The 15,689-nt window shown below is 37.6% G+C and overlaps 1 protein-coding gene across 4 annotated transcripts in view; it reads left to right on the top strand.

Annotated features, from left to right (window-relative positions):
• Positions 1 to 15,689, top strand: part of SCLT1 (sodium channel and clathrin linker 1) — a 214,735-nt gene that overhangs the window by 188,881 nt on the left and 10,165 nt on the right. For all 4 annotated transcript variants that reach the window (XM_063705543.1, XM_063705544.1, XM_019025990.4 and 1 more), the window contains exons 19-20: positions 9,781 to 9,859; positions 12,125 to 12,220. In XM_063705543.1, coding sequence (XP_063561613.1) covers positions 9,781 to 9,859; positions 12,125 to 12,220 — 175 coding nt within the window. The remainder of the gene's footprint in view (positions 1 to 9,780; positions 9,860 to 12,124; positions 12,221 to 15,689) is intronic.

The following is a 15,689-nucleotide window of genomic DNA, read 5'->3' as shown; positions in this document are numbered from 1 at the left end:
TTTCATGTGTCTTTTGGCTGCATAAATGTCTTCTTTTGAGAAGTGTCTGTTCATGTCCTTCGCCCACTTTTTGATGGGGTTGTTTTTTTCTTGTAAATTTGTTTGAGCTCATTGTAGATTCTGGATATTAGCCCTTTGTCAGATGAGTAGATTGCAAAAATTTTCTCCCATTCTGTAGGTTGCCTGTTCACTCTGATGGTAGTTTCTTTTGCTGTGCAGAAGCTCTTTAGTTTAATTAGATCCCATTTGTCAATTTTGGCTTTTGTTGCCATTGCTTTTGGTGTTTTAGACATGAAGTCCTTGCCCATGCCTATGTCCTGAATGGTATTGCCTAGGTTTTCTTCTAGGGTTTTTATAGTTTTAGTTCTAACATTTAAGTCTTTAATCCATCTTGAATTAATTTTTGTATAAGGTGTAAGGAAGGGATCCAGTTTCAGCTTTCTACATATGGCTAGCCAGTTTTCCCAGCACCATTTATTAAATAGGGAATCCTTTCCCCATTTCTTGTTTTTCTCAGGTTTGTCAAAGATCAGATGGTTGTAGATATGTGGCATTATTTCTGAGGGCTCTGTTCTGTTCCATTGGTCTGTATCTCTGTTTTGGTACCAGTACCATGCTGTTTTGGTACCAGTACCATGCTGTTTTGGTACCAGTACCATGCTGTTTTGGTTACTGTAGCCTTGTAGTATAGTTTGAAGTCAAGTAGCGTGATGCCTCCAGCTTTGTTCTTTTGGCTTAGGAATGACTTTGCAATGCGGGCTCTTTTTTGGTTCCATATGAACTTTAGTTTTTTCCAATTCTGTGAAGAAAGTCATTGGTAGCTTGATGGGGATGGCATTGAATCTATAAATTACCTTGGGCAGTATGGCCATTTTCACGATAGTGATTCTTCCTACCCATGCGCGTGGAATGTTCTTCCATTTGTTTGTATCCTCTTTTATTTCATTGAGCAGTGGTTTGTAGTTCTCCTTGAAGAGGTCCTTCCCGTCCCTTATAAGTTGGATTCCTGGGTATTTTATTCTCTTTGAAGCAATTGTGAATGGGAGTTCACTCATGATTTGGCTCTCTGTCTGTTATTGGTGTATAAGAATTCTTGTGATTTTTGCACATTGATTTTGTATCCTGAGACTTTGCTGAAGTTGCCTATCAGCTTAAGGAGATTTTGGGCTGAGACAATGGGGTTTTCCAGATATACAATCATGTCATCTGCAAACAGGGACAGTTTGACTTCCTCTTTTCCTAATCGAATACCCTTTATTTCCTTCTCCTGCTTGATTGCCCTGGCCAGAACTTCCAACACTATGTTGAATAGGAGTGGTGAGAGAGGGCATCCCTGTCTTGTGCCAGTTTTCAAAGGGAATGCTTCCAGTTTTGGCCCATTCAGTATGATATTGGCTGTGGGTTTGTCATAGATAGCTCTTATTATTTTGAGATATGTCCCATTAATACCTAATTTATTGAGAGTTTTTAGCATGAAGCATTGTTGAATCTTGTCAAAGGCCTTTTCTGCACCTATTGAGATAATCTTATAGTTTTTGTCGTTGATTCTGTTTATACGCTGGATTATGTTTATTGATTTGCATATGTTGAACCAGCCTGGCATCCCAGGGATGAAGCCCACTTGATCATGGTGGATAAGCTTTTTGATGTGCTGCTGGATTCGGTTTGCCAGTATTTTATTGAGGATTTTTGCATCAACGTTCATCAGGGATATTGGTCTAAAATTCTCTTTTTTTGTTGTGTCTCTGCCAGGCTTTGGTATCAGGATGATGCTGGCCTCATAAAATGAGTTAGGGAGCACTCCCTCTTTTTCTATTGATTGGGATAGTTTCATAAGGAATGGTACCAGCTCCTCCTTGTACCTCTGGTAGAATTCGGCTGTGAATCCATCTGGTCCTGGACTTTTTTTGGTTGGTAAGCTATTAATTATTGCCTCAATTTCAGAGCCTGTTATTGGTCTATTCAGAGATTCAGCTTCTTCTTGGTTTAGTCTTCAGAGGGTGTATGTGTCAAGGAATTTATCCATTTCTTCTAGATTTTCTAGTTTATTTGCGTAGAGGTGTTTATAGTATTCTCTGATGGTAGTTTGTATTTCTGTGAGATTGGTGGTGATATCCGCTTTATCATTTTTTATTGCATCTATTTGATTCTTCTCTCTTTTCTTCTTTATTAGTCTTGCTAGCGGTCTGTCAATTTGGTTGATCTTTTCAAAAAACCAGTTCCTGGATTCATTGATTTTTTTGAAGGGATTTTTGTGTCTCTATTTCCTTCAGTTCTGCTCTGATCTTAGTTATTTCTTGCCTTCTGCTAGCTTTTGAATGTGTTTGCTCTTGCTTCTCTAGTTCTTTTAATTGTGATGTTAGGGTGTCAATTTTCGATCTTTCCTGCTTTCTCTTATGGGCATTTAGTGCTATAAATTTTCCTCTACACACTGCTTTCAGTGTGTCCCAGAGATTCTGGCATGTTGTGTCTTTGTTCTCATTGGTTTCAAAGAACATCTTTACTTCTGCCTTCATTTTGTTATGTACCCAGTAGTCATTCAGGAGCAGGTTGTTCAGTTTCCATGTAGTTGAGCGGTTTTGAGTGAGATTCTTAATCCTGAGTTCTAGTTTGATTGCACTGTGGTCTGAGAGACAATTTGTTATAATTTCTTTTCTTTTACATTTGCTGAGGAGTGCTTTACTTCCAACTATGTGGTCAATTTTGGAATAAGTGCAGTGTGGTGCTGAGAAGAATGTATATTCTGTTGATTTGGGGTGGAGAGTTGTGTAGATGTCTATTAGTTCTGCTTGGTACGGAGCTGAGTTCAATTCCTGGATATCCTTGTTAACTTTCTGTCTCATTGATCTGTCTAATGTTGACAGTGGAGTGTTAAAGTCTCCCATTATTATTGTGTGGGAGTCTAAGTCTCTTTGTAGGTCTCTAAGGACTTGCTTTATGAATGTGGATGCTCCTGTATTGGGTGCATATATATTTAAGATAGTTAGCTCTTCTTGTTGAATTGATCCCTTTACCATTATGTAATGGCCTTGTTTGTCTCTTTTGATCTTTGTTGGTTTAAAGTCTGTTTTATCAGAGACTAGGATTGCAACCCCTGCCTTTTTGTGTTTTCCATTTGCTTGGTAGATCTTCCTCCATCCCTTTATTTTGAGCCTATGTGTGTCTCTGCACATGAGATGGGTTTCCTGAATACAGCACACTGATGGGTCTTGACTCTTTATCCAGTTTGCCAGCCTGTGTCTTTTAATTGAAGCACTTAGCGCATTTACATTTAAGGTTAATATTGTTATGTGTGAATTTGATCCTGTCATTATGATGTTAGCTGGTGATTTTGCTCCTTAGTTGATGCAGTTTTTTCCTAGCCTCAATGGTCTTTACAATTTGGCATGTTTTTGCAGTGGCTGGTACCGGTTGTTCCTTTGCATGTTTAGTGCTTCCTTCAGGAGCTCTTTTAGGGCAGGCCTGGTGGTGACAAAATCTCTCAGCATTTGCTTGTCTGTAAAGGATTTTATTTCTCCTTCACTTATGAAGCTTAGTTTGGCTGGATATGAAATTCTGGGTTGAAAATTCTTTTCTTTAAGAACGTTGAATATTGGCCCCCACTCTCTTCTGGCTTGTAGAGTTTCTGCCGAGAGATCCGCTGTTAGTCTGATGGGCTTCCCTTTGTGGGTAACCCGACCTTTCTCTCTGGCTGCCCTTAACCTTTTTTCCTTCATTTCAACTTTGGTGAATCTGACAATTATGTGTCTTGGAGTTGCTCTTCTTGAGGAGTATCTTTGCGGCATTCTCTGTATTTCCTGAATCTGAACGTAGGCCTGCCTTGCTAGATTGGGGAAGTTCTCCTGGATAATATCCTGCAGAGTGTTTTCCAACTTGGTTCCATTCTCCCCGTCACTTTCAGGTACACCAATCAGATGTAGATTTGGTCTTTTCACATAGTCCCATATTTCTTGGAGGCTTTGTTCGTTTCTTTTTATTCTTTTTTCTCTAAACTTCTCTTCTCGCTTCATTTCATTCATTTCATCTTCCATTGCTGATACCCTTTCTTCCAGTTGATCGAATCAGCTACTGAGGCTTGTGCATTTGTCAGGTAGTTCTCGAGCCTTGGCTTTCAGCTCCATCAGGTCCTTTAAGGACTTCTCTGCATTAGTTATTCTAGTTAGCCGTTCGTCTAATTTTTTTTCAAAGTTTTTAACTTCTTTGCCATGGGTTCAAACTTCCTACTTTAGCTGGGAGTAGTTTGATCGTCTGAAGCCTTCTTCTCTCAGCTCGTCAAAGTCATTCTGCATCCAGCTTTGTTCCATTGCTGGTGAGGAGCTGCGTTCCTTTGGAGGAGAAGAGGCACTCTGATTTTTAGAGTTTCCAGTTTTTCTGCTCTGTTTTTTCCCCATCTTTGTGGTTTTATCTACTTTTGCTCTTTGATGATGATGACGTACAGATGGGGTTTTGGTGTGGATGTCCTTTCTGTTTGTTAGTTTTCCTTCTAACAGTCAGGACCCTCAGCTGCAGGTTTGTTGGAGTTTGCTGGAGGTCTGCTCCAGACCCTGTTTGCCTGGGTATCAGCAGGGGAGGCTGCAGAACAGTGGATGTTGGTGAACAGCAAATGTTGCTGCCTGATCGTTCCTCTGGAAGTTTTGTCTCAGAGGAGCACCCGGCCAGTACCCGGTACTGGGGGGTACCTCCCAGTTAGGCTACTCGTGGGTCAGAGACCCACTTGAGGAGGCAGTCTGTCCGTTCTCAGATCTCCAGCTGCGTGCTGGGAGAACCACTACTCTCTTCAAAGCTGTCAGACAGGGACATTTAAGTCTGCAAAGGATTCTGCTGCCTTTTGTTTGGCAATGCCCTGCCCCCAGAGGTGGAGCCTACAGAGGCAGGCAGGCCTCCTTGAGCTGCGGTGGGCTCCACACAGTTTGAGCTTCCTGGCCACTTTGTTTACCTACTCAAGCTTCAGCAGTGGCGGGCGCCCCTCCCCCAGCCTCACTGCCGCCTTGCAGTTTGATCTCAGACTGCTGTGCTAGCAATGAGCGAGGCTCCGTGGGCGTAGGACCCTCCGAGCCATGCACAGGATATAATCTCCTGGTGTGCCGTTTGCTAAGACTGTTGGAAAAGCGCAATATTAGGGCGGGAGTGACCCAATTTTCCAGGTGCCGTCTGTCACCCCTTTCTTTGACTAGGAAAGGGAATTCCCTGACCCCTTGCACTTCCCAGGTGAGGCAATGCCTTGCCCTGCTTCGGCTCATGCTAGGTGCGCTGCACCCACTGTTCTGCACCTGCTTTCTGACACTCCCCAGTGAGATGAACCCGGTACCTCAGTTGGAAATGCAGAAATCACCCATCTTCTGCGTTGCTCATGCTGGGAGCTGTAGACTGGAGTTGTTCCTATTCACCCATCTTGGCTTCACCCCACCAAGGGTGCAGTCTTAAAGAATGGGCAGAATTGTAATGGGAAATCTGAAAAACACAATCTAAAAAATAATATAAACCTGATCCTGAGGTAATACATATGCAGTTTGTTTTCGAAACAGTGAGAGCCCAACCGAAGTGTGGAAGGTTCCTGTTGGGGATAAGGTTGGAAAGATAAATTACACAAAATTTTGGAGGATCTTATGACATTCTCAGGAATTTGGACTATTTTGTCCAATAGCTGAGAGCCATTGAAGATTATCACTCAAAGAAGCAAATTATTAAAGTGGTGTTTTAGAAAGAGAAATATGCTAGAGATACATGGTTTAGAGAGGCAAACCCACTATATTAGTTGAGTACATTCATATGCCCTGTGATAGAGTGCTTTACATATATTGTTTCACCTGATATTGAGAAACCCAAGCAGCTCGTTATTACAATAACTCTAAGAATTAAGTTCTAAGGACTTGAATTGGGATGGTAACACTGAATAGGAATGAAAAATAGATGCAAGAGACATATCAAAGAGAGAGTCTCTTTCAGGGTAAATGAGATGTTCCATTTAAGACAGTGAGAAGCTGGGCACGGTGGCTCATGCCTGTAATCCCAGCACTTTAGGAGGCCAAGGAGGGTGGATCACCTGAGGTCAGTAGTTTGATACCAGCCTGGCCAACATGGTGATACCCCATCTCTACTAAAAATACAAAAATTAGTTGGGCATGGTGGTGGGTGCCTGTAATCCCAGCTACTGGGGAGGCTGGGCAGGAGAATCACTTGAAGCGGGAGGTGGAGGTTGCAGTGAGCCGAGATCACGCCACTGCACTCCAGCCAGGGAGACAGAGCGAGACTCCATCTCACAAAAAAAAAAGAAAGACAAAGTGAGAAATTGGAGTTGACTTTAAGCTTTTTAACCTAGACACCTAGGGCTGAGATGTCAGTATAAAAACTGAGGAGCAGGATGAGAAGTAGATTTGTGGGACAATGCAAAAAGCTTGATATTAGGCTTGTTAAGTTTGAATTTAAGACTGGACTTTTAGGGAAGAAGTCTGAAGTAAAAATTTAATTGTTAGGTTTCCAAGTAAGTATATAAATTTTCATATTCCTAGAAGGCCTAATACACATACACACACACATATACTCTCTGTGTGTGTGTGTGTGTGTGTGTTACTTACTCAATGAACTTTCATTATTTGCCTGCCATGTTGCAGTATAGGGCAGTGGTTAAGAGCACGGACTTTGGAATCAAAGGACCAAGTTTTTTTAATCTTGACTCTACAACTGACAAGCAGCCAGATGCAGTGGCTCACACCTGTAATCCCAACACTTCAGGAGGCCAAGGTGGGAGGACTGCTTGAGCCCAGGAGTTCTAGATCAACCTGGGCAATATGGTAAAACCCTATCTCTACAAAAAATACAAAAAAACTAGCCGGGCATGATGGCAGGCACCTGAAGGCTCAGCTACTCAGGAGGCTGAGGCAAGAGGACCACCTGAGCCTGGGAGGTGGAGGCTGCAGTGAGCCGTGATTGTGCCACTGCAGTCTGGCCTGGGTGACAGAGTGAGACCCTCTCTCAAAAAACAAAAAAAAACCTGACAAGCTATGTGACCCTAGGCAAGTTACTTATTTTTTTAATTTCTGTTTTTTAATTTTCTCATATGTAAAAATTGGGATTTCGGGGCTGGGCACAGTGGCTCACGCCTGTAATCCCAACACTTTGGGAGGCCGAGGAGGGTGGCTCACGAGGTCAGGAGATTGAGACCATCCTGGCTAATATGGTGAAACCTCATCTCTACTAAAAATACAAAAATTAGCTGGGCGTGGTGGCGGGCGCCTGTAGTCCCAGCTACTTGGGAGGCTGAGGCAGGAGAATGGCATGAGCCTGGGAGGCAGAGCTTGCAGTGAGCCAACATGGCACCACTGCACTCCAGCCTGGGGGACAGAGCAAGACTCCATCTCAAAAAAAAATGGAGATTTTATATATTAGTCATGCAAACTAAATATTAAATTAATTTATGAAAGCACCTAGAACAGTGCCTGGCACATTGTAAGCAAATACTATGGAAATGTTTGCTCTTATTATCATCATCACATCATTTTCACTATTATTTGCCAAGCTTTGTTGAGTACAAAGATGAATAAGGAAGTTGCTCACCATCCAATGGGGGAGACAGAGCTTGATATATAAAGAGATAAATATTTACATAGCTTAAGGGTAACAAAGTATATTTTCATTTAATGATTTGTGTCTTTGTGATCTTAAATATTGTGGAAAATCATTACTATCCATCATTAAGATTGTCTTGAGTAAGTAAGTGAAGAATAGTTTAGGCATGAAATTATACAAGTAGGTGTTTTCCTGAAAAGGTTTTGTGTAAACTGAATGTTGGCTAACTTTATAAATGTGTTCATCGTTTCATCTTAATCTCAATTATACTCACAATTTATTTTTCATCAGCACTAATATGCGTAACTTTTACCTGTAATTACATTTGACCTGGAAGACTGACCACTAGTCATTTTGTTTATCATTCTTTAGTTGTTTTTTTTCTTATGTTGTCGGGGGGATGGTTGGGCAGTAATTTTAAGCTGCACAAGATACATTAAGCATAATAATTTATTCTATTTTGTCATTATCACTCAAAGCTAAAACAATATATTTTGGTTTGTCTGTCATGGAATTAATGATAGATACTCAAACTCCTCATAGTCAATGAACCTGTATTTGTGAAATCACTAAGTTAGAATAACTGATCTCCCTCGTAGTCTGTCAGTTCTGTGATGACAACAATTATGTTTGCCACCACATACCTTGCACCTGGCCTGTAACGAATGTTCAGTAACTATTTGTATAATTGAATAGTGGATGACATTGCTTTTTGTTGTATATATTTATAACAAATTACTTGTTATTTTTAGCAACTATTCACTCAACTATAGGATACTTGAGAGGCTTACCACGTTTTTAGGCTGTTTGCTGGCTCATTTGAAAAAAATCAAAGCTGAAGTTATTTTGGAAGTGCTAATCTGTTGATTGATTTAAGAAGCACAAGTAAGGTCAAAGGATAAAAGCCAATACTGAATCAAGGATTTCACCTGAGCCAAATCCAAATTAATTCTCTACTTGGAAATAATGATACAGAAATCATCCATAATCATCATAACCCTAAAAGTTCACACACAGTGTGATGTGAAGAAAAGCTTTGAATGTCATTGATTCCTTATATTTAATACTCACAAATTTATCTGATCTTTGTTCAGATTACTTTTAAGGCTACATTGTATGTACCCTTAACCTGAAACTCTTGAAGTGACATTTGGCCAAAAGCAATAGAATACTTATACGTTGAACAACAACAAGAAGACAGTTCTGTGCGTAAGATAATTTCAGCTAATGAAGCATAAGTGATATGAATGAGTAAAATACAGTACATTTACAACCAAAACATAAATAAGAATTCTAACTATACTGCACTGAAGTGATACTGGAGTAATTAATGTTTCCTTAAATTTCTAAGAGTTGAGCTCCCCTAAAAAGCACTGTATATGAATCTTACAAATGCATACTAAGGCCAGGCACAGTGGCTCATGCCTATAATCCCAGCACTTTGGGAGGCCAAGGAGGGTGGATTGCTTGAGCTGAGGAGTTCAAGACCAACCTTGGCAACATGGCGAAACCCCGTCTCTACTAAAATACAAAAAATTATCCAGGCGTGGTGGTGCAAGCCTGTAGTCCCAGCTACTCGGGAGGTTGAGGCATGAGAATCACTTGACCCTGGGAGGCAGAGGTTGCAGTGAGCCAAGATCATGCCACTGCACTTCAGTTTGGGCTACAGAATGAGACTCCATCTCAAAAAAAAAAAAAAAAGAAAAAGCATACTATAGTTAAGAAGCACAGTAGCTTACAAGATTTTGTAATCTTGTAATTACTGTATCTTTTTAATATGAGTATGCTTTTATTTTATTGTCTAATAGTATCTCAAAATAATGTTGAAGATACTTTTGTACTTTTAAAATATGTATTTTTATTTTGCTTTTTTTAGTTTGTCAAAATATACGTAAAATTTACCATTTTAATTGTGATAAAATTTTTTAAATTATGATAAAATACACATAAAAACTTACCACCTTAACTATTTTTAAGTGTACAATTCAATAGTGTTACATATATACACATTGTTGTGCAACTAATCTCGAATATATGTGTGTTTTGTTAAAAAGAAATAAACGAGTCCTTGAGATATGGTCTATTAGTAAGTAACTTTATTTTCCACCTCAAGATGATATTTTTGTTCAAATCATGAACATGTATCTTGCTAATAAAGATTCTGTTTTCTATTTGGAACAATTATATTAATGGATTTTTTGGTGCTCTTAATAGGAGTGAGCTGAGTCGACAGAAACTTCATACCCAAGAGCTGCTTTCTCAGCTGGAAATGGCAAATGAAAAGGTAGCTGAGGTGAGATAATGACTCCCCTGGGAAGTGCTTTCTGCTGCAGCTTGATACACATGTTATAGAATTTTACCTGAGCCAAATCCAAATTATTTCTCTACTTGGAAATAACAATACAGAAATCATCCATAACCCTAAAAGCCCACACGCAATATAATGTGAATAAAAGCTTTGAACATCAGTGATTCATCATATGTAAATAATAAAAGGTAGAGCTCTTATTTCTGTTTTACCAATAGAACTTGTGTAGTATTTCAGAGAACGTATTAGGATCCCCTTTATTCTTATGCATCTCTAAAATTATTATTTAACCCATTCATCTTTTTTCGTTTTAATCCATCCCAAAAGACACATCACATAAAAAATACTTTTGCCTACTGGAATATATTAAAATATATTTAGATTTATGCCTTAGAACTAAATATAGCAAGAGTTCAAGTTTTTTTCCTTGAGGCATTCAAAAAGTAAACAATTTTTGGATTATGATTGAGGCTTTTTAGATCTCTTCATTTGATGTTCTAACTTCAAATGTTTGTTGGAATTTCTCTGAATATATGGTCTACTCCATCTTTGTGGTCTACTGTAGTAGCTATAGTGAAATCGTTACTCCTAAGCATCATGGCATTATGAATTGATATGAGCCATTTAGAAGTTAATTGAGGAATAGCCATTAAAATAATCTTTCAGGTAGCTCCCATTTCCAGATATCTATTCTAATGAGTAATTTAAAACACAAAAAAATTTGAAAGAAGGTACTCAGTACAGTAATGTTAATAATATAGGAAGATTAAAAGCAACCAAAATGATGAATAGAAAAGGAACAGTTGCATATATTAGGATTTATCCAATCTGAACTGTTCCTCAACCATTATGGTAGCAGTATAGAAGAAGTTGCATTATATGAAGTCTGCGTATAAATATGAAAATGATTATTACAGATGATGGAATTTTTTCCCCCGTTTTCTCTAGCATATGATGTGCTTCTTAAAATTTAGAGGCTACATATTTAAACATCTTGGTAAATTGGACCAGCCAATATAGTTCTCTTCATAACATTTAATTTTGCTTTTGGGCATAATAAGAAATATAATAAGCTCATTTTAGCAGGATACTGTTATTTCAATACTTTATATTACTGTAATAGCCATAACATTCATTCTTATCACTTGTATGTTAGGACATGGGAACTATAAGTTTCTGGTTCTTTATAGAAAATGTGTTTTTCTAACTCTTCCTGATTAGGCTTGTATTATTATCTCATTCAGATAAGTGCCAGAAAAACTGTTTAACAATTCTAGTTGTAGAAAAATATTTTTTTCAGATGTACTATAACCAGGCTAGTAAGTGTGGAGAGAGCTAATCCATTTTTTAATTGATGGATTATTTGCACTTGTCTGTCTGACAGTATGTTGTGACAGCTTTGTATTCATGATGCCTGTATAGTTCTTGCCATAACCAAGTATTAGAAACTGGGTGGCTTAAACAACGCAAAATAATTGTCTCTTAGTTCCAGAGGCTAGAAGTCCAAAATTGAGGTGTTGACATTGTTGGTTCCTTCTGAGAGCTGTGAGGGAGAATCTGTTCCATGCCTTTCTCCCAGCTTCTGGTAGCCTCAGACATTCTTTGGCTTGTAGATTGTGTTCTCTCTGTGTCTTCAACTTGTCTTTCCTTTGTACATGTGTGTCTCTGTGTCCAAATTTCCCCTTTTATGAAGACACCAGTCATATGGATTATGGTCCACCCTAATGATCTCATCTCAACTTGATCATCAGCAAGGACTCTCTTTCCAAATAAGGTCACATTCCCAGGTACTGGGGGTTAGGACACAATTCAACCCCTAACAGTGCCTAATAGCTCTTTTGACCCTAATAGACTCTGGAGTATGCAGATGTCTTGGGGAACATACAGAAACAGTTCATCTCACCCCTACTAAAGCTCTGGTTGTAAGGCCCAGCAGTCTGTGTTTTCACAGTCCAGGTGATTCTGAAGCAGTGACCTTCACAAATTGCAAGTCTTATTCTTCCGAGTCATTTTGCTTTGAGATTTGTTAATTCACTTTCTTTGCTGGCATGTGGGAGAAAGAAAACAATTAAGAATGTAAAGCCAAGTTTGTATTTTAAAGCTCATAACTTGAAAAATGTAAATTTGGAGATAATATTCTTTGTATTTTATAAGTGGTAAAGTGATGTCCAGATTTTTCATTGATTATTCCACAAAACATCTCCATGTCACATATGGATTTCTAACTTGTTTTCTATTTCCCCTTAATAGAATGAAAAGCTAATTCTAGAGCATCAAGAAAAAGCCAACAGACTTCAAAGGCGTCTAAGTCAGGCAGAAGAGAGAGCTGCTTCAGCTTCCCAGCAGGTAGGGAGCATCCTCTTATCCCTAGATAATAAACAGTTCAAAGATAAGTTTTTTAGAAGTTCCCAGAGAACTTAATAGTTTATTTTTACTAGATTAACATATTTTAAAATTAATCCCTTTAATATGTGAGGTTGAAAAAGTAAACATTGGCAACAAAAATAAGCTATGTGTGGTGGCTCGCAACTGTAATGCCAGCAATTTGGGAGGCCTAGGCAGGAGGATCACTTGAGGCCAGGAGTTCAAGACCATCCTGCAAAACATGGCAATACCTTTTCTCTACAAAAAATTTTAAAAATTAGCCAGATATAGTGGCGCATATCTCTGTTTCCAACTACTCGGAAGGCTGAGGCAGGAGGATGGCTTGGGCCCAAGAAGTCGAAGCTGCAGTGAGCCATGTTTGTGCTACTGCACTCCAGCCTGGCGGACAGAGTGAGACCCTCACTCTGTCTCAACAAAAAAAAAAAAAAAGAAAAGAAATATACTGTCTAACTATCATAGCCTCTAGCCACAGGCCACTACTTATATTTAAATTAATTTAAATTAAATTAAATTTAAAATTGAAATCATCCGTCATACTAGTCAGATTTCAAGTGCTCAATAGCCATATGTAGCTAGGGCTATCACATTGGACAGCATAGATGTGGAACATTTCTGTCATAACAAAAAGTTCTGTTACACAACACTGCTCTAGAATTATGTCCTATCTAAAACTAGGCAGAGATTCACTAACAGATTTGAAAGTAGATAATATTGCTTTGAATGTAATATTTCAAATTTCACTACCTTTGTTTTTATTTTACTTATCAGTGGAAAAAAATTCCTTGGCTTACAGGTTAATTTACTTAATGCATATTTTCATATGACCAAAAAAATCTAAAATACAATATAAAAGTTGTCCAGTGGGAAATAGAGTAGAAAATGCAGAATATCAATGAAATACTAAGGGATAATTTCTCTTAATACACACACATCATATAAATGAAGTGGGCCCTTGATTGTAAAGTAGGAGCAATAGTCCCTCATGTGAGGAACAAAATGAGACCAGTTCAGTGATTATAGACTAGACACAGACAGTTGAAATGGATAGATAGGGCAGGCGAGAAAACAAAAACAAATCAAATTACTATATTATTAATTATATTTGCTTATAAATGTATTATTTCAATCAAAATTAATATTATTCTTAACTATTACAGCATTTTATACATAGTAAAGCCACTCTGCTTGCTGAATTCAGTTTATGTTCATGATATTTACAGATTTTTTTGAATCTACTTCTGTTATGAACATGGCATGCCACTTAAAGAAAATTTAATAATAATTTATCCTTCTGTTCCTCTCCCTCTTGAAAGTAATTACAGCCTTTTCAAATAATTTTTATGTCTTATGAAGTTATGAATTAACTAATGGGTTAGCTAATTATTCAAGAATGTATTTAGGTTATAAGGTAACAGAAGTTAGGTGCACTGGACAGTATCTGGCGAGTATGTGTTTTGGTGTCAGGCAAATCGCTTAGTGCCATTTAGTGCCATTAAGTAAAAGCTTGTGACTTTGGGCAATTTCAACTTCTCTAAGCCTCAGTTTCCTCATGTTTAATATACGATAATAATACCTCCCTCATATGGTTATTAAAGGATCAAAAGAATTAACACATGTAAAGCATTTCCTATAGTGGTAAGTAGATATTTAGACAGATATGTAAGAAATTAAATTTCTGTATCATAATCCTTAAAGCTTCACGTTTACCTTTTTTAAGGCAAATGGCAAAGAAAACGTCTACGAAAATCAACTACCTTGAGTTCTATAGTAAAAAGGGAACGATTACAGGACATTAATTATATAACCAGTTAACATCTAGTTTAGTTTCTCCCCTGAAAAAATTAAACCTAAACAGTCTAGTACTGATGTTTCTTCTGTTGTTTAAACTCTCCAATGGCAAAGATTCCACCGTTCTTTTGACTAACCTTTTTAAAATGTTTCGTCAGTAACCACTTCACGAATTGTTCTGTAACAAATCTTTCCCTAAGCTTTTCTCCTTCCATTCTGTTCTTATTTGAAGATGGAAGGTAATTATTCAGCACTTTTCCCTTACCCAAAAAGGAATTTCTTCCCTGTAGTTAATATTTTTTCTGTTTTAAATGAGTCCAAGTGATCAACTTTGTTTGTAAGACGTACATTTTATTTTGTTAATTTTTATCTTTGCCCTCTCTGAATCTTCTAATTTTCCTATAAAAACTGAAAAAGTGCTATTAGAAATAATATCCTACTAAATGCATATTAACAAAATGAAGAAAATTTAAAAATTATTATCATCTCTGACACATCACACTTACCATAGTGCAGTGCAGCATCGTGTTACTGGTTCAATACAAGCCCTGAATCGTGCTGATGCACTGTGCTCTAAATGTGCTTTTCTGATTAACTTTCTCTACACGTTATTCATCCATTCTAAATGTATCACTCTAAATGGTTGAATGCCATACTGTGTTCTGTTAACATATGAGTTTTTTAAATCAGTGTGGTGAAGCCTTTCAATGCAAGAACACAAAACCTAGAAGCTAAGAAAAAAAATTAATAAATATAATCATAGTTTCAAATTTCTGTATCAGAAAAAGTCATAAAGTCAGTGACAAACCGAGAAAAATATTTGTACCATATATGACAAAAGGCTAATGCCCTAAACACATATAAAGGATACCTAAGTTTTCAAAAAATGCTACAGTCCGGTAGACAAATATATAAAGGAAGTTTATGGAGAAAGAAGGACAGATGGCTTTTAAACATTTAAAAAGATGTTCATCCTCACCTATAAGACAAATACAAATTTAAACTGTAATCACATCATTTTTTACCTATCAGATCATGAAGTGTGGAAATGCATTGTGCTGGCACTTTCACATATTATTGATATAAGCACGTGTTGGTACAGTCTCCGGAGCACAGTTTGGCAGTATCTTTCAAAAACTGTAAATGTATATAACCTTTGACCCACACTTGCACCTGGAAACATTTTTGCCAGGAAGCAAGCATATAAAAATACTGATTGAAGCATTGTCTCTCCTTTTAAAAGATTAAAAACCATACAAATACCCAACAATAGCAGACTAGTTATATGGAGTATTCACACAGAGGAACAGTTTGCAGCTATTAAGAGGAATAAAGTATAGTAGGCCTAATATAGAGCTATTTCTAAGGTAGATTATTTAGAAGAAAAAAACAAGATGAAAAGTGTTTATAATACTTTCATCATTTTTTAAATTAAAGGAATGAAGAAATACATATATTCTCATTTAAAATATTTACGGAAACATACTTTAAAACTGGAAATAGTGGTTGTATCTGGAGAGGGGTCTATGGAATGAAAGACAGCAATGGGAACGAGACTTCCTTTATGCTGTCTACCATTTTGTACTGTTAGATCTTTTTTTACTATGTGTATATGTTATTAATTCCTACTAACATTTAAAGA

Source organism: Gorilla gorilla, chromosome 3, assembly GCF_029281585.2.
Source record: "Gorilla gorilla gorilla isolate KB3781 chromosome 3, NHGRI_mGorGor1-v2.1_pri, whole genome shotgun sequence".
NCBI lineage: Eukaryota > Metazoa > Chordata > Mammalia > Primates > Hominidae > Gorilla > Gorilla gorilla.
This window is presented reverse-complemented; position numbering and strand designations above follow the sequence as displayed.